General features: G+C 44.3%; 1 protein-coding gene across 1 annotated transcript; it reads right to left on the bottom strand.

Moving 5' to 3' along the window:
* Nucleotides 1–7,265: 7,265 nt before the first annotated feature.
* On the bottom strand, nucleotides 7,266–9,140 carry LOC122046949 (cytochrome P450 84A1-like). Its single transcript, XM_042607909.1, has 3 exons — nucleotides 8,366–9,140; nucleotides 8,082–8,303; nucleotides 7,266–7,994 (listed from the first exon to the last, which is right to left on the bottom strand). The coding sequence occupies exons 1-3, from the start codon at nucleotides 9,095–9,097 to the stop codon at nucleotides 7,362–7,364; spliced, it is 1,587 nt and encodes a 528-aa protein (XP_042463843.1). The 5' UTR covers nucleotides 9,098–9,140; the 3' UTR covers nucleotides 7,266–7,361.
* Between the last annotated feature and the right edge of the window lie 13,421 nt (nucleotides 9,141–22,561).

The raw sequence follows: 22,561 nt of genomic DNA, 5'->3' as shown, positions 1-22,561 counted from the left end.
CGTGTGCCGGAAGAGGTGACGGCAACCACTAGAGGCGGCTGTGGTGGTCACTGGACGCAAAGACGGCGGTGGCGACGGCTGGAGACGACGTCGGCGGCTAGAGGCGCCATCGGCGACCGCTAGAGATGTCGACGAGCGCTAACCAGCAGCAATCTGCTCACGGCAGAGGCTCACTGGCGACTGGGCCCGCTGGTAACGGAGGCCCACTGGAGACGGAGCCTGCCGGCGGCGGCGCTGCCTGAGGCTGCCACGATGCACACTCGGGGAGGCTGCTGAGATGTTGATCGCCGACGTCGGCGGTTGCCAAAGGCGACTGAAAACACCAGCTAGTGCTGGAGGAGGCGGCACCGGCTGTTGGATACGCCGCCGGAAAAGGAGGCAGCGCTGGACGCCGGAAGAGAAGGCGGTGCTGGACGCTATACGCGACGGTGATACTGTAGTGGAGACCGGAGGGTGAGGGGTAGAAGAGAGGAGCAGCAGGCGACCAACTCCGGCGCCGGCGAGGGAGGAGGAAGAAGGTTGGCTGCCGCCTCTGTTTTTCCCTGGCGGCGGCGGAAAACGCCCCCCCTCTCTCCTCACGAACCGGCTGCCCTCTTATCCCCAAAACTCTCAACATCCCCAATTACCCAAATGCCCTTTGACCTCTCATTAATTCCTCCCATGCCACATTCATATCCGGAACACAAGCCTCCCCTTCAAGTCTAGTCGAAGGAGGCGTGAATCCGACTGACTGGACAAGTCTATCGCAAAGGGCTGAACCGCTCACGATATCAAAATCAAATCGCTGAACCCAAAGTATACTGTCTCTAGCGACCGGTCGCTATAATAATGGTGTCGCATGAGATACTACTCGTGCCGAGCGGATCAAATCTGTAACCGGACCAATGCCTAGTACGCAGCCATGAAGATACCGACCGGACGATCGAAGTGATGCCGATCGAGTGGATAGACGCTAAGTGGAAGATGCTGAGCGAACGACAACACGCTGAGTGATCGACATGTAAACTGACAGCCGACCGAGCGGCACGTGGGACGCTGAGTAGACCGGCACGAGGCCGGGCGTACGACCTAGATCAAGCGGTGTGGCCGAACGGAAGATCGGAAAGATGTCTATCGAGTGAGTAGATGGCGAGCGGACGATGCCGGTCAGATAGATGCCGGGCGGACGATGCCGCGCGTGCGATCGTGGTGACGTCGATCGGTCAGATAGATGCCGGGCGGACGATGCCGCGCGTGCGACCGCGGTGACGTAGATCGGTCAGATAGATGCCGGGCGGACGATGCCGCGCGTGCGACCGCGGTGACGTAGATCGGTCAGATAGATGCCGGGCGGACGATGCCGCGCGTGCGACCGTGGTGACGTCGATCGGTCAGATAGATGCCGGGCGGACGATGCCGCGCGTGCGACCGCGGTGACGTAGATCGGTCAGATAGATGCCGGGCGGACGATGCCGCGCGTGCGACCACGGTGACGTAGATCGGTCAGATAGATGCCGGGCCGCGAGGACTGCTCGACCCCAAACGGGGGAGATAGATGTATGATATACTGGTCCGATATACTGGTCCTCCCGGCCGAACGGCTCGGGGGCCTTCGGTGATAACTCGACCCCGAACGGGGGAGATAGAATATATGATATGCTGGTCCGTGCAGAGGTCTTCAGCCCGGGAGGTTTATAGTCGCCGGCCCGACTCTCGATTTTTAACGACGGTGCTCGTCGGTCTCCAAGTGAGACTACACACCCGGCCGAACGGCTCGGGCCTTCGTCGTCGAGCGCTTGGCTCGGAAAACCATATACCCGGCCGACCGGCTCGGGCCTTCACATCGAGCGCTTGGCTCGTATATAATCCTCCCCGAGGTAGTCTCGGCTAAAATGTACCTGGCCGAGCGGCTCAGGCCTTCGCTCCCTGAGGTAGTACTCAGCTAAAATGTACCTGGCCGAGCGGCTCAGGCCTTCGCTCCCTGAGGAAGTACTCAGCTAAAATGTACCTGGCCGAGCGGCTCAGGCCTTCGCTCCCTGAGGTAGTACTCAGCTAAAATGTACCTGGCCGAGCGGCTCAGGCCTTCGCTCCCTGAGGTAGTACTCAGCTAAAATGTACCTGGCCGAGCGGCTCATGCCTTCGCTCCCTAGCGACCAGCGGAGATCTGCATTAGCTCCCTACTCCCGAACACCCGTGGAGTTAGGAGAACATAAGACACTCTTCAGAATACAAGGCAATAACCTCCCTCTATCATCCTGAACAGCGCAGGGTTTTGGTTTCCCATCCTGCCATAATAGTATGCAGCCCGGCCGAACAGCTCTGGGTCTTCGTGATACCCTTCCCGGCCGAACGGCTCGGGGATATTTACGATAATCTCGACCTAACCGAATGGTTGAGGTCTCAGATTTCAAGCGTCTAGCCCGTATCACCTACGGAGCCCTGCCTAGTGGTTCGGGGTCTTCGATTTCGAACGCTGCTTATATTCTATACGCAGCCCGGCCGAGCGGCCTGGGGTCTTCGGGATATCCTTCCCGACCGAACGGCTCGGGATCTTTTATTTCAAGCATCACTCGTATCCCATACGCAGCCCGACCAAACGGCTCGGGGTCTTCGGGATTGAGCTTTTGGCTCATACAATATACCTCCGGCTGAGCAGCTCGGGGCCTTCGTCTTCGAGCCTATGGCTCGGATATAAACCTCCCGGCCGAACGGCTCGGGGGCCTTCGTCTTCGAGCCCCTGGCTCGGATATAAACCTCCCGGTCGATCGGCTCGGGGGCCTTCGGGGCTAGTACAGATCATATAACTGACAGAACAAATAACAAAAAAACTGACCGTGATCATGAGGATGGCAGAACTATCCGGCGTCGTTCATCTTCACGTTCCAGATCAGGCGCGTTCCCACAGACGGCGCCATTTTGTTCCTGTCTGGAAGCTGAGAAAACAAACCTGCCAGTGTGACGTGTCTGGAAGGTTGACCGCATCCCCATGACCCGGTGGATGATCTGTCCGCTACGTTGACCGAGTCGTCTGGAGTCCTCCTCCGGTCAACTGTACCTATATCCATCGACCGGGTTGCCCCGGCCTCTGGTACCTCGGTGCTCGAGGCGAATTCCACAAATATATGAGTATCCAGATAATAATATAAGAGTGCAACAAATGCAAGAAGAACGAGCAGGATGACGTACCCTGGCCCAGGGGGGCGCCCTCGGATGGATCGGTGAGCTGGTCAAGATGCGGGTCGAGTCGTCGTGACCCTGGCGAATAGATAGATGTCCACCAGCTGAACAGCTGAATCCGATGGCTCGGAGTTGAATGTGATACGACTCCGCAAGACGACGCGCGGTCTGACCGCATCATCGGCTCACAGGCCGGACTAGGGGCACGATGGCCGGAATACAATAATGGCCCGAAGACCGAATACTCTATCGGCTCGCAGGCCGAATATACAAATATAATGATACCAGAGCACTTGGACGGCGGCTGCCCGGAGGTGTCGGCGGCGACCTCCGCAACCGCCGAAGGCAGCAGTAGCCACCACTAGAGGCGGCTGTGGTGGTCACTGGAAGCAAAGACGGCGGTGGCGACGGCTGGAGACGACGTCGGCGGCTAGAGGCGCCATCGGCGACCGCTAGAGATGTCGACGGGCGCTAACCAGCAGCAATCCGCTCACGGCAGAGGCTCACTGGCGACTGGGCCCGCTGGTAACGGAGGCCCGCTGGAGACGGAGCCTGCCGGCGGCGGCGCTGCCTGAGGCTGCCACGATGCACACTCGGGGAGGCTGCTGAGATGCTGATCGCCGACGTCGGCGGTTGCCAGAGGCAACTGAAAACACCAGCTAGTGCTGGAGGAGGCGGCACCGGCTGTTGGATACGCCGCCGGAAAAGGAGGCAGCGCTGGACGCCGGAAGAGAAGGCGGTGCTGGACGCTATACGCGACGGCGATACTGTAGTGGAGACCGGAGGGCGAGGGGTAGAAGAGAGGAGCAGCAGGCGACCAACTCCGGCGCCGGCGAGGGAGGAGGAAGAAGGTTGGCTGCCGCCTCTGTTTTTCCCTAGCGGCGGCGGAAAACGCCCCCCCTCTCTGCCCTCTTATCCCCAAAACTCTCAACATCCCCAATTACCCAAATGCCCTTTGACCTCTCATTAATTCCTCCCATGCCACATTCATATCCGAAACACTTAGTAAGTAAATAATTGAAGAACTTCAAAAATTAACTATAATCTAAATTAGATTTGACCTTATATTAAACAATTAATTAATACTTAACCTTAATTTAACTTAATAAATCTTAATTTTAACGTTAAATCTTAATTTCACTATAGTTAAATCATTATTAACGATTGATTCAAGTTGAACTTTAGCATTGTTTAATAACTTTAATAAATTCTAAACTTAGCTAACCTTAATAAATTCAGAGGTAGTATCAAATTCAGGAGGAGCAATAAATTAAGGGAGAGTAATAAATAAATAAAAAAATATCAAATTCAGGGAGAGGTTCACATCTTTTTATGTTTACTTACAAAATTATTTCCCTAAGTTTTTTAATTTCTTAGATTTTTTTAAATTTCTATTTAAAATTTCTTTAGAAAATCTACCTAAATTTAAAAAAAATAAAATTATTCCTACTTTGAATATTTTTAGCAAATGTTTTCAAAATTTTATGTCAGGTTCAGGGGAAGGAATTAATTAAAATTTTCTCTTTATTAAAAATATTTTTGAAATTAGGTTTTGGAAAATATTCTTCTAAAAATGTGTTAAAAATGTGTTTATGAAACCTAACCGTTGTAAAACTAAGTTTTATGTTAATTTTTTTTTTGATAATTGTATATTATAAACTTTGTTTGAAAACTGGTTTTGAAAATCGAATGTTACAAACTTAGTTTTGCAAATTAGATTTCACAAACTTAACTTTGAAAAATTAGATGTTGAACATTGAATTTTACCTGATTTTTGAAAATTTTACTTTTGTAAAATTATCTTTATAGAATTTATGTTTGAAAAATATTTCAAGTTCAAATTTATTTTGAAAAACTTTTGAAACATATAAACTTATGGAAGTTTGGTTTTTTTGGGTTAACTTTAAACTTATACTTGAAAAATTAGCTTTTATAAATTTATGATTGCAATAATTATCTTTTGAAAATTAATCTGTAAACTTACTACTAAGATATGTTACTAGATTATTTATCTTTCTAACTTAGTCATTTTTCAAAACTTAGCTATTTTGAAAAAATTATTCTTTCTAAGTTATCTTTCTTAGCTATTTTGAAAAGGATAAGAGATACTTTTTAAAACAAAATTTCTAATTATTTAACTCTCCTGAGTCAATCTGATTTGTGTTTGCATTCTTTTTTCAATATTTTTGCATTTATGATTATTTGATCCATGTTTATGTTTGATGAATGTCAAAGGGGGAGGGTTAGGTCATTAAGTTAGCTAAAACAAATTGAAAATAAAAACTAACTTAAAAACCTATTAATGTTTGTTTTACTTGCATTTTATACTAACTTAATCAAGTTGGCATTCCATCAAAAAAAAAAAGGGAGATTGTTAATGCGGTTAGCACTAACGGTCTAACCTAGGTTTTGATGAATAACAAAATAGGTTAAGTTAGTTTTTTTGTTGATCTAACACTCTGACCGAGTGTGCAGGAGAAGTCCAGACAGGTCGACGGACTGACCAGATGTCTGGTACGAAGCCCAGCTAGGTCAACGGGCCGACCGGATAGTTGGCACGAAGTCCAAACGGGTCGACGGACTGACCGGACGTTTGGCATGAAGCCCAGCTAGGTCTACGGGCTGACCGAATAGCTGGCACGAAGTTTAGACGGGTCGAAGGGTTGACCGGACGCCTGGCAGGTAAGTTGAGGTAAGTCACTGGAGGAGAGTGACCGTGAGGAAGAGTTCCCGGGATGGGAACTTAGGCGCCAATCCGACTTAGAACCATTTCAGAACTCTAAATCGAGATCTTGAATAGATTCTGGTCTCGGAGAGACGAAATCTAATTACTATTTTGTTTATCTATAAAACTGTGCTAACAATCTGTGTTTCAGGATACAATTGCCTCAGACTAACGTTTTTCTTGCAGGAAGGAGTATGCTGGAAAACTTGGGTTTGGGCGCCCGGAAGTGATCCGGGCATCCGGAGTTCCAAGCGCCCGGAGGCAAAATTTCATCCCAACGTCGCTGTGCCACGTGGAGTTCGCTGGTTGGCTCGGCTACGTCACTTCAGGGCTCCCCGAAGGGCTAAGGGCTCCCCGAACCTCCTATATATGGAGGGTCAAAGCTGGAGCTAAAAAATCAACTCAAAAACTGAAGAACTGCTCTCTTGTGCTCATGCGACGTTGAAGCTTCTCCGACAATGCGTTCTTTCGTTTATTTTTATTATTGTCGGTAATTCATTTCTTTTAGCATTTCCTATACTTTCAATTTGTAAAAACTTATTCGAATTGCTAGTGGATTGCCCATCGAAAGCACCATTGTGTGCGGGCCTTGAAGTAGAAGTCGCCAAAGGCTCCGAACCAAGTAAAAAGAACTTATGTTAGCCTTGCTCTTTTCTTGCTTATTCTTTTTTCGCTGTACTTACTATTTACGAAAATTTTTATCGATATTCACCCCCCCCCCTCTCTATCGATTCTTCACGATCCAAGAGTATATATGGAAAATAATATAATAAACATAATAATAAAAATTATCTTACTATTTAATTAAGAATCTTAACCCGTTAATAACTAATTTTGATAAAATCTAAAATTAAATTATATTAATGTTTTTTTTCTTTTCACTCTAAAAATATTTTTAAGACTTATTAGTAATTTTCTTTTTAAAAAATATGTACTATCATGGTTCTCTTTAATTTCACATCTTAGAATTTACAACACGCGAGTGGAGAAGATTCTATCATTAGAAAGTATACCTGTTTTTAATCTTTTGGCTAAGATTAAATATAATATATGCTCTTATCAATTTAATATCTGTTATAAATAATTAAATTATTTTTTTTATGAGAAAGATTCTATTATAATAATTTGTTACTGAGGTTCTCAATCGTTATCCTTAGGTTGCATTACCATATAAGTTTGACACACTTTTACTAATTCTAATCTATAATGGGAGCATACTAATTTATATGTATTTATATAATATATTATTCATAAAAATATGATAACTTTAAATAATTATTATTATTATGATTTGGTTATAGTTGACTATGACAAGTCTTTACGATTGAAATCAGTTATCATCATGAATTATTATTATTTTTTTATCTTCATTACTATATCATTATTTATAATTATCATATTTATAATATTTTCTATCAAGGACCAAACAACTATATACATATATATTTGCTCCATATTTTACTCACTCCGATCATCACTATCAATAGAGAGGACAGGTGAGGCGCAGGGTGGGAACGGCCACCAGCCTCACCGCCCTAGGCGAGGTCAGCCCAGAAACATCTTCCATATCTAGTTCACTGGGTTCCATGCCGCCGGGCAGCGCCCACTCGAAGCAGTGGGCCATCTGTGCCACCGCCAACTCCATCCCATAAAGCCCCAATTGCATCCCCGGGCAGGACCGCCGCCCCGACCCGAAGGGCAGGAACTCGAAGAAGTTCCCCTTAAAGTCCACCGCCGCCGCCTCGCCGCCCGGGATGAACCGCACGGGACGGAACTCCCCCGCCTCCTTCCACACTGATGTCTGCCGCCCGATCGCCCACACATTGACCATCACCCGAGACCGCGCCGGAACCAAGTACCCAGCCACCTGGCTCTCCTCCGCCGTCTCGTGGAGTAGCAGCGGGATGGGCGGGTGCAGGCGGAGCGTCTCCTTCACTGCGCACTTGAGGTAGGGAAGCTTCTCGAGATCGCTCTCTTGGACTTGTCGGTCGACGCCGACGATGGCAGCTAGCTCTTCCTGCACGCGCCTCATCTCATCGGGGTTCTTCATCAGCTCCGCCATCGCCCATTCGATTGCCGACGCCACCGTCTCCGTGCCACCAAACATGACGTCCTGCATGCGTCAGTATAATAATTTTTAATTAGCTAGGTTAATGATCTGCTAATTAAGCGACGTTAATTAGGTGAGGACACTAATTACCATGATTATTGCTTTGATATTGTTTCTTGTCAGCCGGAAGCTACTGGTCAGCAGCTCATCCTTCTCCATCCCTCGAGTAGCATCGACGGTGCCGGCTGCCTCCTCTAAGAACACGAGCATCTCGTCGACCATGTCGCGATCCGACGCCGCCTCCGCCTTCGGGTTCGCGATGTGCTCGTCGATAATTTTATCGATGAACCTATCGAGTGATCCTCGCGCCGCCTGCAATGTATAATTAATTAATTAATTAATTAATATATATAATAAATTAATTGATGATCTACCTTGAGACGCTTGTTGATGCCATGGTAATCGATCCATGTGAGGGCGGGGATGAAGTCGCCGATGTTGAAGGCGGCGAAGAGCCGCGAGAACTCTTGCAGAATGGCAATGAACTCTTCCTGGTCCCCGTGGCGGCTCTGCGTCCCGAACGCCGCCCGGAAGATGATGCTCATCGTCATCTTAAACATGAGCTCCCCTAGATTGACGGCGGCACCGGCGCCGGCGCACTTCGCCACCTCCCGCACCGCGCCGTCCACCTCCGCCCGCACCGAGGCCCACGACTCCGCCCGCTTCTTGCTGAACAGCCTCATCACGCACAGCTTCCGCATCTGGCGCCAGAAAGGACCGTAGTGCGCGAATGCCATGTCGGCGCGGTCGTACGTCAGGTAAGCCACCGCGATGGTCGCCGGCCGGTTGGAGAACACGTGGTCCTGCGCCTGCAGCACCTCCCGCGCCACCTCCGGCGTCGACACCGAGAACGCGTGCCGCGCGCCGAGGCGGAGGTGGCAGATCCCCGAGCCGTACCGCTCGTTCAGCCTAGCCAGTCCCCGGTGCGTCAGCTGGTCCATCATCAGCATGTTGCCGATGATCGGCAGAGGCGTCGGCCCCGGCGGAAACCCCAGCCTTCTCCGCCGCCACGTCAACCTCAACAGCATTACGAGAACCGCCGAGGGAAGGAGAAGACCACATGCAAAGCGCAGGCACTCAACTTCTTCAAGCTTAAGCCATGCCATGTCTAATGGCGAGGAGCTTAATTAATAATATAATTAAACGTGTAATTAAATTACGCCTTGAGTAGCGTTATATAGAAACAAGAAGATGCCCCAGCTGATGTTTTAAGCCCCGGGTTACAGTGCGAGTGCGATGGTAAGAGCTGATGTTTGAATTACATCACGTTTAAAATTAATAAAAATTGAATATTTAGATTATCAATGAAAAAAAAATACCCAAGGGAATTGAGATAGGTTGCAGACGGGGTAGTTGAGATATCTAGAACATGGATGATGCATTGATTATTGTACGGCGTCGACTTGAGTATCTTAGTGGGTTTGATCGTAGGGAAGTGGGTGAGTGCACTAGTGACGATGCAATGATGAAACTCGACGTGAACCCGTGCAAGTCCTGTGCGTGATGCCAGAGTCCATATATCTATACATATTTGTTGACGTCACACCGCACTACTCCCATTTTTAAGTGCATTTAACAATTTAAAGTTGCTACGAGCTTAGGTTTTACGGCTCAACGGACTTTGAAATCAATGATTCCACAATTTTTATAAAAAAAAATTAATTTTGACACCATCTAATTTATGATTCATGACGATATATTTTATTTTTTTAATTATAAATATATATAATATAATAAAAAATAAAAGGCGTAAATTTATTTAAGTGGTTAAAGCTCACGTAGTAGTTTGTAGTTCATTCCATATCAAAATATTTCATGTCGTCTTTTGAAAGCTGTATTCTTTTTATTTTTTTTATAATTTTCGTGCAATTTAATCGTGCACCTGATATTAATAATTTTTTTTTTTATCTAATATCAATATTATTATATTTTAGTATAATGAGAGATATATCACATGAATTATATCTTTTAAACAATTTTATATATTTAATGATAGACTTTAAATATATATATATATATATATATATATATATATATAATAAATTAGTTTTGTTTCCGATAAATTTATACTTTGAGACTTTGTAAAGTAATTAACACTTTGCTCGTTGAAAGAAATACAAGGAAACAAGATGCATATATTATATATAATATTACTAAATTTAAATTCTATATATTATATCTTTATCCTATTAAGTCTAAAATTTTTCCTTTCTAGTATTTTCCGTTAAAATTCTAGTTTATCATTTACTCCTTTAAGTAGTTTATAAAATAATATCATCTGCAAACAATATGCATCATGATACTATATCTTGAATGTATGCAGTGAGTTCGTCCATAATTAGTATAAAAAGATAAAGACTTAGAGTGATTCTGAATGTAACTCTATCTTTATTGGAAATACTTCAGTTACTTCGTCTGAAGTCTTTACGCTAGTCGTTACATTCTCGTACATATATTTAATTAGTTCAATATATGTTACGCTAACACCCCTCTTTTCTAGAATTCTCCATATATTTTCTTTTGAGACTCTCTCATAAGTTTTTTCTAAATCAATGAATATCATGTGTAGATCTTGTTTTTGCTCATAATATTTTTCAATTAAGTGTCTAAGAAGATGTATATTTTTTATTATCGACCTTCTAAGCATAAACCCAAATTAATTTTCAATCACCGTGACCTCCTTCCTTAATCTTTTATCTATTACTTTTTCCTAAAGTTTCATAGTATAACTTATTATTTTCCTATAGTTTGCACAATTTGGTATGTCTCCTTTGTTCTTATATAAGAGAACTAGAGTACTTATCCTCTATTAATCAAACATTTTTTCGTTTTCAATATCATGTTAAATAATTTTATAAGTCATTTAATACCTTGTTTCCCTAGGCACTTCCATACCTCGATCGAAATATCATATGATCCAACGACTTTTTCATTGTGCATCCCATTTAAATCTTATTCTATTTCTGAAATTTGAATTATACGATAAAAATTTAAATTTTTATGTTCATTTTGTTGATACAGTCTGACCTGGATGTTGTTTTGATGTTGACACTGATTTAAGTTTGAATCAGATATTAAATTAACTCAGACTAATTACTAATCAAGGTTGACTTGGTTAACCTGATTGATCTGATTGGGAAAAGTCCAAGCGAGGAGCTTGGCACGGGAAAGTCCTGGTGAGTGAAGCCAGGCAGTGGGAAAGTCCTAACTGGGATGTTAGGCAGTTGGAAAGTCCTGGTGAGTGAAACCAGGCAATTGGGAAGCCCAAGTGTGGAAGCTTGGCATGTATGTCGGAGAGGGTTCGGTAGCACGCTCTCTGGACCGTCAGGGGTGAGGGCAGCAAGCTTGGAAGCTTGACTCGAGACTCACAGTTTTGGATCGGTCTGCAGACCGATCAGTTTCTGATCGGTCCGGGACCGATCAGTAATCAAACAGAGACTGTGGGTATTTGATCGGTCCGGGACCGATCGATAACACTCGATAGCACATCGAGTATATCGATCGGTCCGGGACCGATCGATAACACTCGAGCACATCGAGTGGATATTGATCGGTCTTACGGACCGATCCGCTGAGTCCGATCGGTCCCCGCACCGATCAGATTACACCAGATTCGCGTGAAGGGGTGGATCGGTCTTGGGACCGATCAGACATACCGATCGGTCCCCGCACCGATCAGATGATAATAAGCGTGTCTGCAGACCGATCCACGGATGGCTTGTTTTGCATGCGCTTTCTCTTATTGTTTCTGATTCGTAATTTCTTTTACCTATTTCGTTTCTAACCATCTGCTGCAAGTTTTCTCGAAGTTTCAGGTTACAGATTACGATGTTGGGTGAATTCAAATTAAGGATCATTAGTAGAAGGCAACAAAAAGCTTTTGCTGTGTCTCGCTGCGGACAAACCAGTTTTGGTAGCAACGTCTCGTTTGCGATCTGCTGGCAGCCGTTTGGTCGAAATCAGCTTGACTTGTGCTGATAGGTTCAAGCTCAGAGGTACCAGTGGAAACGAGGATGCATTGGTGGGAGCCGAGACAATCGGACAAGGAAGAAGTGTGATTGGCGACGTCGTGGACGGTTGCAGGGATTTGCTGCAGGTTTGGCAGAGATCCGTTTCAGAGCAGAGAGGCATATGAAGGTGGAGAGGAGAGGCTCTCGGGATAATGCTTTTTGTGCTCTTGCTGTGAAAAACACTGTGGAAAAAAAACTCTCTGGAAGATTGAAGCAGTGCGCTTGTTCTTCGCTGATTGTGGCTGTGAGCTTCCTTTGATCATTTCACTTGAGCCACTACTGTAAGTCTTGTGCTTAATTTCTTACTGCTGTTAAAGACTTTGTGAAGAGGTTACTCCACCGAGAAGGAGAATCCTTTAGCCGGATAGCTTCCGGGGTGTGATCTACCGAAAGATCAAGAGGATTCGTCCACCTTACGGACACGCCGAGGAGTAGGGGCAAGTTATCCCCGAACCTCGTAAATCTCTGAGTTAGTGTGCTGTGTTTTCTTGTTTTTGTTTTCTAATTCCGCTGTGCTAACAAAGTTCTTGAAGAAATTGTTGTTTAGTGTTTTCCAAAGAGGCTATTCACCCCCCTCTAGCCATCTAAGGTCCCAACAAGTGGTATCAGAGCCTGGTGCTCTTCATTTCGGCTTAACAACCCAAAGAGCAAAACAATGGCCATGAAGGAGGGATTTAGCACCAACCGTCCACCTTACTTCGAAGGAGCAGATTTTCAATATTGGAAGGGCCGCATGGAGTACTACCTCAAAACCGACATAGCCATGTGGTTCTCAGTCAAGGAAGGTTTCACACCACCAAAGGATGAAGAAGGTAAGGAACTCGAGTCGTCAAAGTGGTCTACCGAACAACTCCGCAAAGCACAAGCCGATGCCAAGGCTATGGTCACCTTGCAATGTGGAATCGCCAAGGACCAACTCGTCAAGGTAGGTCCGTTCTCAAGTGCAAGAGACCTATGGAACAAACTCATCGAGCTCCAAGAGGGAACTCGGGATTCTCGGATTGCCAAGAGGGACCTATTCTTGAATCAGCTCCAAAATCTAACCATGAAGGACAATGAAACGGTGAGTGAACTTCATGGGAGATTCAAGGAGATCATCAATGGTCTCCACTCCGTGGATGAACGGGTAGAAAACCGTGACTTAGTAAGGTACGCTCTTAAATCTTTTCCTAGGAATGCCTTGTGGTCATCCATGGTAGATGCCTACAAGGTATCCAAGGATCTTTCCATTGTTAAACTAGATGAATTTTTCCGTGAGATGGAACTTCATGAGCTTGCTAACAAAGGTCAAAAGAGAAGGGTATTGCTTTATTTGCAGGACCAAAGAGCAAGGATGGAAGAAGGAAGAAGGAAAAGAAGAAAGAAAAGGAGATTTCCTCATCCACCTCTTCTTCCGAATCCGATGATGAAAGTGGATCATCATCAAGCGAGATGGCGAACTTCGTAAGGAGGATTATGAGAAGAGGCCGAAGATACAAAGGAAAAGGTAAAACTAATGATCAAAATTTTGATAAATCTAATGTTACATGTTATGAGTGTAGCAAGAAAGGACACATTCGGAGCGAGTGTCCGAAACTAAAGAGGAAGGAGGAACGAGCCAAAAGGAAGGAGGAAAGAGCCAAGAAGAAGAAGGCCCTCAAGGCCACTTGGGATGAGTCCTCATCAAGCTCATCGGAGGAAGAAGAGAAGATGGAAAAGAGCACTCGGCAATTGGCACTCATGGCAAGGGAAGAGTCCGAATCCGAGAGTGATGACTCAAGCGCTTCAACCACGGCTTCATCATCTTCGGATGATGAAGAGGTAACCCCTTCTCATATAGAAAAGTGTTATAAAACTATCACTCACTTATCTACATTGCTTAAAAAGTCAAAAACAGAAAATAAATTGTTGAAAGAAGAAGTAAAAACCTTAAGGACCCTTAGGGAAGATGAGGTCGATGACCTACATCTAGAAGTCCTTGAGGATGAGAACAAGGCCTTAAAGGGTGAGGTTGAGAAACTCAAGAAAATGCTTGAGAAATTCTCAACTAGCTCTAAGACTCTAGACATGATTCTAAATGCCCAAAGGGCAGTTTACAACAAAGCCGGGTTAGGGTATCAACCCAAGGAGTCGAGTTTCATTTCTCTAATGTCTAGAACTCAAAATAGTAGATCACATGTTTCTAGAGTTCATGGAACTAGGAAAGGTATGACCAAGGCATGGGTTCCTAGGTCTTTCGTTGTAGAAGCATTAGGTCCCAAGATTTGGGTACCTAAAACCTCTATTTTTCGTGTATTGTAGGCATTGGTCGAGGGGGAGCATCTATCAACTTGGTTTGTTGATAGTGGATGCTCCAAGCACATGCCTGGGCACAAATCACTGTTTACTACCATTCAAAACAAAAGTAGAGGTAATGTGGCTATTGGTAAGCATGGTAGCCTTAAGGTTGTAGGAATTGGAGACATTCATATATCCGAATGTCTTCATATCAAGAATGTCCTTCTAGTCAAGGGATGACTTTTAATCTCCTAAGTGTCAGTCAATTGTGTGATACGGGTTACACAATTGAATTTCATTCAAGTCAATGTTTGGTTAAACACATTGACACACTTGACACGGTACTAGTAGGCACAAGGGTTGACAATATTTATCAAGTATCATTTAAAAGTGCTACTAATACTTTGATTAAGTGTTTCATGTCGAAAGAAGAAGAGTCTTGGTTATGGCATAGAAGATTGGCACATGTAAACATGAAGAACATCTGGAAGTTGGCCAACCAAGGATTAGTGCGAGGCTTACCAAGCATCAAGTTCCACAAGACCAAACTATGTGATGCATGTCAAAAGGGTAAGCAAACAAAAGCTGTTCATAAAGGTAAAAGCAATGTAAGTACATCTACTGCTTTAGATTTATTGCACATGGACCTTTTTGATTGCAGTAGTGTAATATCATTGAATGGAAGTAGATATTGTTTGGTAATCATTGATGATTTTACTAGATACACATGGACTTTCTTCTTGAAACATAAGGACCAAACTATAGATATTTTTATTTCCTTTTGTAGAAGAACTGAAAATGAAAAATCGACAACAATTAAAACCATTAGAAGTGATCATGGTGGGGAATTTCAAAATCATAGGTTTTTAGAGTTTTGTCAAGAAAAGGGATATAGGCATGAGTTCTCTACTCCAAGGACCCCACAGCAAAATGGGGTTGTGGAGAGAAAGAACCGAGTCCTACAAGAGGCTGCACGAAGCATGCTTCATGAGTACTCACTACCGAGCTACTTATGGGCTGAAGCTGTGAATACAGCTTGCTATGTGCAAAACCGAATTCTGATACATAGATTTTTAGGAAAGACTCCCCATGAACTTTGGTTTGGGAAACCGCCTACAATTAAACATCTTAGGGTGTTTGGTTGTAAGGTGTTTATCTTAAACACCAAGGACCATCTTGGGAAGTTCACGGCTAAGGCTGATCAAGGGATACTGGTCGGGTACTCTCTTACCAGCAAAGCCTATCGAGTCTACAATGAGAGGACTAAATTGATTGAAGAGTCCTCAGACGTAGCATTTGAAGAAATCCCTAAATCAAATGATCAATCAAGGGATGTAGGAGAAATTCAATTCGAACTTAGAAATCTAAGTTTGAATGATCAAAACATTGGAAGAGTCGAAGTTGACTCTGAAGATGATGAGCAAAGGCAAGAAAGGGCTCAATCTGATCTCTTGCCTGTGCCGAGTGAGACCACTCATGAGGCACCGCCAACTCCAAGGCAATCTAGGATAGTCTCTAGTCATCCACAAGACCAGATTGTGGGAGACATCCAACAAGGGTTAGGACTAGATCATTCTTCAGAAATGAGTCGAATGAGGTTGCTTTGATCTCAGAAATCGAACCTAAACTAGTTGATGAGGCATTGCATGATCCTGATTGGGTCATAGCTATGCAAGATGAGTTAGGTCAATTTGAAAGAAGCCAAGTGTGGGATTTGGTTCCTAGACCTAAGAAGACCACCATTATTGGAACTAAATGGGTCTTCAAAATAAGTTAAACCAAAAGGGAGAGGTAGTAAGAAACAAGGCAAGACTAGTAGCCAAGGGCTATAGTCAAGTTGAAGGCCTCGATTATGATGAGACCTATGCTCCTGTGGCACGATTGGAGTCCATTCGTTCAATGCTAGCTTTTGTTGCACATAGAGGTTTCAAGCTCTATCAAATGGACGTTAAATCGGCCTTCTTAAATGGTTTCATTAAAGAAGAAGTCTACGTTGAACAACCACCGGGGTTTGTGAATACCGAAGCTCCAAACCACGTGTTCAAGCTCAAGAAAGCTCTTTATGGGCTAAAACAAGCACCTCGAGCTTGGTACGAAAGGTTGTCGACTTATCTATTAGAAAAGGGTTTTGTAAGGGGTCAAATAGACCCAACACTATTTCTTCGTCGAGATGGTGAAAATATTTTTGTAGCCCAAGTATATGTCGATGACATAATTTGTGGCTCAAATAACAAGGGCTATTTAAATGAATTTATCACTCACATGGAAAGTGAGTTTGAAATGAGTCTTGTGGGAGAGTTGACATTCTTCCTTGGACTAGAAATCAAACAAACTAGAGATGGCATTTATGTCCATCAAGCAAAATACACTCAAGAGATGCTTAAGAAATTCAAAATGAGTGATTCTAAGGAAGTATCCACTCCTATGGCGACGAGCACTCGTCTTGACAATGATGAGAGTGGAAAATCAGTTGATCTAACGCAATATAGAAGCATGATCGGTAGTCTTCTATATCTCACAGCTAGTCGACCGGACATACTCTTTGCTGTGGGCATGTGCGCTAGGTATCAAGTCTGTGCCAAGGAATCTCACTTAATTGCAGTTAAGAGAATTCGGAGATACCTTAAAGGCACAATTAGAGTAGGTCTTTGGTACCCTCGCATTGAATCATTTGACTTGATAGGTTATACCGACTCCGATTATGCTGGGTGCAAATTGGATCGGAAAAGTACGAGTGGGGGTTGCCAATTTTTAGGTTCATGTTTAGTTAGTTGGTCAAGTCGGAAGCAACATTGTGTTGCTCTCTCCACGACCGAGGCTGAATATATTGCCATGGGAGAGAGTGTATCACAGTTGTTGTGGATGATACACACCCTAGAGGATTATGGACTCTCTTATAAGGGTGTACAAGTGCTATGCGACAACATTAGCACAATCAACCTAACTAAAAATCCAGTCCATCATTCGAGGACCAAACACATTGAAGTGCGTCATCACTTCATAAGAGATCACGTTGCTAGGGGAGACATTGTGCTCACATATGTTGAGTCAAAGTCAAACCTAGCCGATATCTTCACAAAACCCCTTCCGGAGAATGAATTTAGTCATTTAAGGAGGGAGTTGGGAATGTGTTTGGCTCCTTAGGTCATTAGAACTTCACCATGATCAATAAGGACTATTAAGATGACAAGAGTAGTTGGGAAACTGATTTGGGCAATTTGGGGACATCTCACACAAACGATAAGGTTTAACAAATTGTTTTTGTTTGCTAGAAATGGGGTGAGATGCTAGGAACAACCAATTTATTCAAAATGTATTATGCATCCCTTGAATAATTAGGTTGAAGAGACATTAATTGAGTATGGGGAATGCCATTACATAATTCATGTGTATTTGGTTCCTAGATCTTACTCATATATTCCAACCAAGGAATCTTGGTTGGACATTTGCCTAGAAATTTTTCTAATCATGGTTGATGGTTAATGTGTTGATTGGTATTGTTGTTTGGTTCATGTCATGACTTTTGATTGATAGAACGATAGGTTATTAAAGGAAATAATAATAAATTGAATATATTTTGACAAACTTGAAACTAAACATAACAAGAATCAAGAATTTCAGCTTTCATGCCTTGATTGCAAATTAGGACAAGTTGTCTGTTTTGACAAACTTGAAACTTGTCTGAAATCTCAGTGTTTGTAGTCGAATATGAAAGTCTCAAATTATAAACAAATTCACACCATAAGAGCCCATCGTTAGGACATAGTTATGCTTGTAGATTCTCAGGGTTCTAGATATTGATTTTGAAAGTTTTACTGGAGAAACTTCTACGAACTATCAAAGGATTTCGGTTACTGAAATCACTGAAAATTTCAGTATCAGACACTGATCGGGCTACAGCCCGATCAGGAGAAGATGGATCGGTCGACAGACCGATCCAAAAACTTCCCAATCTTTCTGTCTGTAATCTGATCGGTCCAGGGACCGATCAGGTTATTTTTGTGCGACTCACTGATCGGTCCAAGGACCGATCAGGATAATCTGATACGCATAAGGCTCTTCTGATCGGTCCATAGACCGATCAGTGGTTCCATTGGTTAAGGCTGTGACTTAGGGGCTTACTGTTCGATCTCTGATCGGTCTACGGACCGATCAGGAAGTTCCCTGATCGGTCTGGTGACCGATCAGGGGCTTCGCTGAATGCTACTGATCACCTTCTGATCGGTCCACAGACCGGTCAGGAGGTTCCCTGATCGGTCTGGTGACCGATCAGGGGCGTCGGATACCTTCTGATCGGACAACCGTCCGATCATTTCTTCACTGTACACCCATCTTAACCCTTAAAACCTCCCGATCCCCTCTTTCCCTCATTCACGCGAACCCTAGCCGATTCTTCCCACCAGCCCACCCTTTCTCTTCTCCTTGCACGCCGAAGCTCCAGCCCTCGGAAGCCCTAGCCGAGAGTTCCATGGCTCCAAGGTAACTCCTACCTCTATAGAACTTGGCATTGTGTTTTCATTTCTCATCTTCTGTTGTTGTGTTTGTCTCGGTTCTTATTTGTTGGTGGCTCCGGTGCTCTCTCTTTGTTTCCCATTGTCCAAATGGTTAGGAAGAAACCCACTAGTGGTGAGGGTACCTCTAAGGAACCAACCGAGAAATCCAAATCCAAGTCCAAAGCTCCTGCTACCTCCCGACCTCAACCGGCTAGTTCGGGGAGATTCCCCAACCAAAAATTTGAAAAATCATTTAAGGAGAGGACTTTCAAATTACTCCCTTGTCGATCTGTTGATAAGAAGTTCATGCAGGAATCTTGTCCCTCTATTTTAGAAACCATTGCCTACTACAAGCTCGATTCGTTGGTTTTTCTAGAAAGGGACATCAACTTTGATCTAGTATCTGAATTCTATAACAACCTTCATCAGACTCCTGATGGTAGTTATAGGACAAGAGTGGCTAAGCAAAACGTTGATCTCAACATAATTGACTTCTTTGGGTATTTAGGTTGTCGTTTGTGTTCGGGGACGGTGTTCTCCATCTATCCTGTTTTGCCTGAACCCATACCTCATCCTCTTAATGTCTCTTCTGACTCAATCTATGAGTACTTTTTTGGTCATCCGAGACTGGATGGTTTAGATGAGTTAGATGACGACTTTCCTACATTTGCAGCCCTTAGACTCTCTGCTCCTGACTACATTCTTTTCAAAATTGTCACACAATGTCTTCTACCTATCACCTCTAAACCGTTGGCAGAAATTCGACCATATCACTGTCTGATGCTTTATGGGTTACGTCGACGTCTAGATTTTGATATTATGTCGAGTGTCTATATGTCTATCATTTCCCATAGCGAACCGAGCGGCGACAACATCTATATGCCTTTTGGGCATATAATTACTGATTGGCTCGAATCCATGGGTATTGACGTCTCTAGGGGGAGGATAGTGAAGATGGTCAGGCAGGATTGTCGACTTGGGAAACGTGCATTTTCCAAGTCCGGAATCCTAAGTCAGGATGGGACGGTTAGGTGGAAGGATGGGAGGGCACTGGGTGAGCTACCACTTCCACGACAGGTTGCTCGTCCTCCTGCTGCTGCTGCATATGGCGAGGAGGATCCAGATCTGCGCTGGCAGATCGCTGAGCTGGAGAGCCACGAGGAGATGGTGGCTGCAGAGTTCGATGGCCTGCGCCTCCAGATTGATCAGCGCTTCGATACTCTACAGAGACAGCAGTTGGCGACACATCAGGCATTTCTAGGATGGATGGCCGGCCATCCACCTCCTCAGCACTCTGCGGGCGAGCTACCCTCAGGCAGCAGCATGCCTCTTCAGGATTCCACTCTTCCAGCTGATGCTGCAGATGATCCTCTTGATGAGGATGTTGGCTGACATTCTCTATGTTTTGATTGTTTTGTTGATACTATGTCTTTGATACATTTATCTGAACTGGATGTTAGCTGTGTTTCTTATATTCATGCTATTTATGATGCTTCACTATTCATGATACACTTATGATGTTTCATATGCCATTGTTTTTCATATACCGTGTTTTTTTGTGGATTAAGATTGGGGCGTTATTGGTTAAAAGGGGGAGGTGCTTGTCAGTCTTATTCATTATTTTACACCTTTTCGGTGTTTGACAAAGGGGGAGAAAATAATTAAGTTCAGAGACGATTTGACCTCTTTGAATCAATAAAGAAAAAAAGAGAAAGTAACTGAGTTATATCCATCTTAGGGGGAGATCTTAATTTCCCTGAAATTATGGATATGAGAATTTTTCTGATCTAAACTTAAATTGTGTTGTCAAACAACAAAAAGGGGGAGATTGTTGATACAGTCTGACCTGGATGTTGTTTTGATGTTGACACTGATTTAAGTTTGAATCAGATATTAAATTAACTCAGACTAATTACTAATCAAGGTTGACTTGGTTAACCTGATTGATCTGATTGGGAAAAGTCCAAGCGAGGAGCTTGGCACGGGAAAGTCCTGGTGAGTGAAGCCAGGCAGTGGGAAAGTCCTAATGTTAGGCGGTTGGAAAGTCCTGGTGAGTGAAACCAGGCAATTGGGAAGCCCAAGTGTGGAAGCTTGGCATGTATGTCGGAGAGGGTTCGGTAGCACGCTCTCGGACCGTCAGGGGTGAGGGGCAAGCTTGGAAGCTTGACTCGAGACTCATTTGGATCGGTCTGCACCGATCCGGTACCGATCGGTCAGATCGATCACGATCGGTCCGGGACCGAGCAACACTCACATCGAGTGTATCGATCGGTCCGGGACCGACGACAACACTCGAGACATCGAGTATATCGATCGGTCCGGGACCGATCAGATAACACTCGATAGCACATCGAGTGTATCGATCGGTCCGGGACCGATCGATAACACTCGAGCACATCGAGTGGATACCGATCGGTCTTACGGACCGATCCGGTGAGTCTGATCGGTCCCGCACCGATCGAGCCGCTACCGATTCGCGTGAAGGGTGGATCGGTCTTGGGACCGATCGGACAGTACCGATCGGTCCCGGACCGATCGGTGACGATAAATAAGCGTGGATCGGTCTGGCGACCAATCCACGGTATGGCTTGTTTTGTACGCTTTCTCTTATTGTTTCTGATTCGCAATTTCTTTTACCTATTTCGTTTCTAACCATCTGCTGCAAGTTTTCTCGAAGTTTCAGGTTACAGATTACGATGTTGGGTGAATTCAAATTAAGGATCATTAGTAGAAGGCAACAAAAAGCTTTTGCTGTGTCTTGCTGCGGACAAACCAGTTTTGCAGCCGTTTGGTCGAAATCAGCTTGACTTGTGCTGATAGGTTCAAGCTCAGAGGTACCAGTGGAAACGAGGATGCCATTGGTGGGAGCTGAGACAATCAGACAAGGAAGAAGTGTGATTGGCGACGTCGTGGACGGTTGCAGGGATTTGCAGGGATTTGCTGCAGGTTTGGCAGAGATCCGTTACAGAGCAGAGAGGCATATGAAGGTGGAGAGGAGAGGCTCTCGGGATAATGCTTTTTGTGCTCTTGCTGTGAAAAACAGTGGAAAAAAACTCTCTGGAAGATTGAAGCAGTGCGCTTGTTCTTCGCTGATTGTGGCTGTGAGCTTCCTTTGATCATTTCACTTGAGCCACTACTGTAAGTCTTGTGCTTAATTTCTTACTGCTGTTAAAGACTTTGTGGAGAGGTTACTCCACCGAGAAGGAGAATCCTTTAGCCGGATAGCTTCCGGGGTGTGATCTACCGAAAGATCAAGAGGATTCGTCCACCTTACGGACACGCCGAGGAGTAGGGGCAAGTTATCCCCGAACCTCGTAAATCTCTGAGTTAGTGTGCTGTGTTTTCTTGTTTTTGTTTTCTAATTCCGCTGTGCTAACAAAGTTCTTGAAGAAATTGTTGTTTAGTGTTTTCCAAAGAGGCTATTCACCCCCCTCTAGCCATCTAAGGTCCCAACACATTTGACCTACTTAAATTACCTAAGTTAAGTTGGTCATGTTCATTAAAAAGTTGATGAAAATACATCTTACACCGTTCTTTTATTTCTCTATCGTTTACTAGTACCCTATTATATTCATCTTTAATACATTTTATTTGGATAAGATCTCTTATCTTTTTTTCTCTCACTTTAGTTATTCTATAAATATCTCTTTCCCCTTCTTTTGTATCTAATATTTTATATAATCATTCAAAAGTTTTATTGTTTACTTCATTCACTACTCTCTTACCTTCTTTCTTGGTTATTGTATATTTTTTTTTTAAGTTTTCCTGCTTCTTACAAATATATAATTCCTTATAAGTTATTCGTTTTTCC

The sequence above is a fragment of the Zingiber officinale genome, chromosome 2B (genome assembly GCF_018446385.1).
Source record: "Zingiber officinale cultivar Zhangliang chromosome 2B, Zo_v1.1, whole genome shotgun sequence".
Taxonomy (NCBI): domain Eukaryota; kingdom Viridiplantae; phylum Streptophyta; class Magnoliopsida; order Zingiberales; family Zingiberaceae; genus Zingiber; species Zingiber officinale.
Note: the sequence above shows the minus strand (reverse complement) of the source record. Positions and strands in the feature narration are given on the sequence as shown.

Excerpts from the sequence above, each read along its gene's own strand:
- LOC122046949 (XM_042607909.1), bottom strand. The coding sequence starts at position 9,097 with ATGGCATGGCTTAAGCTTGAAGAAGTTGAGTGCCTGCGCTTTGCATGT. Across the intron at positions 8,304-8,365 it reads GCATCAACAAGCGTCTCAAG|GCGGCGCGAGGATCACTCGA; the intron begins GTAGATCATCAA and ends TATACATTGCAG. Across the intron at positions 7,995-8,081 it reads ATATCAAAGCAATAATCATG|GACGTCATGTTTGGTGGCAC; the intron begins GTAATTAGTGTC and ends TGACGCATGCAG.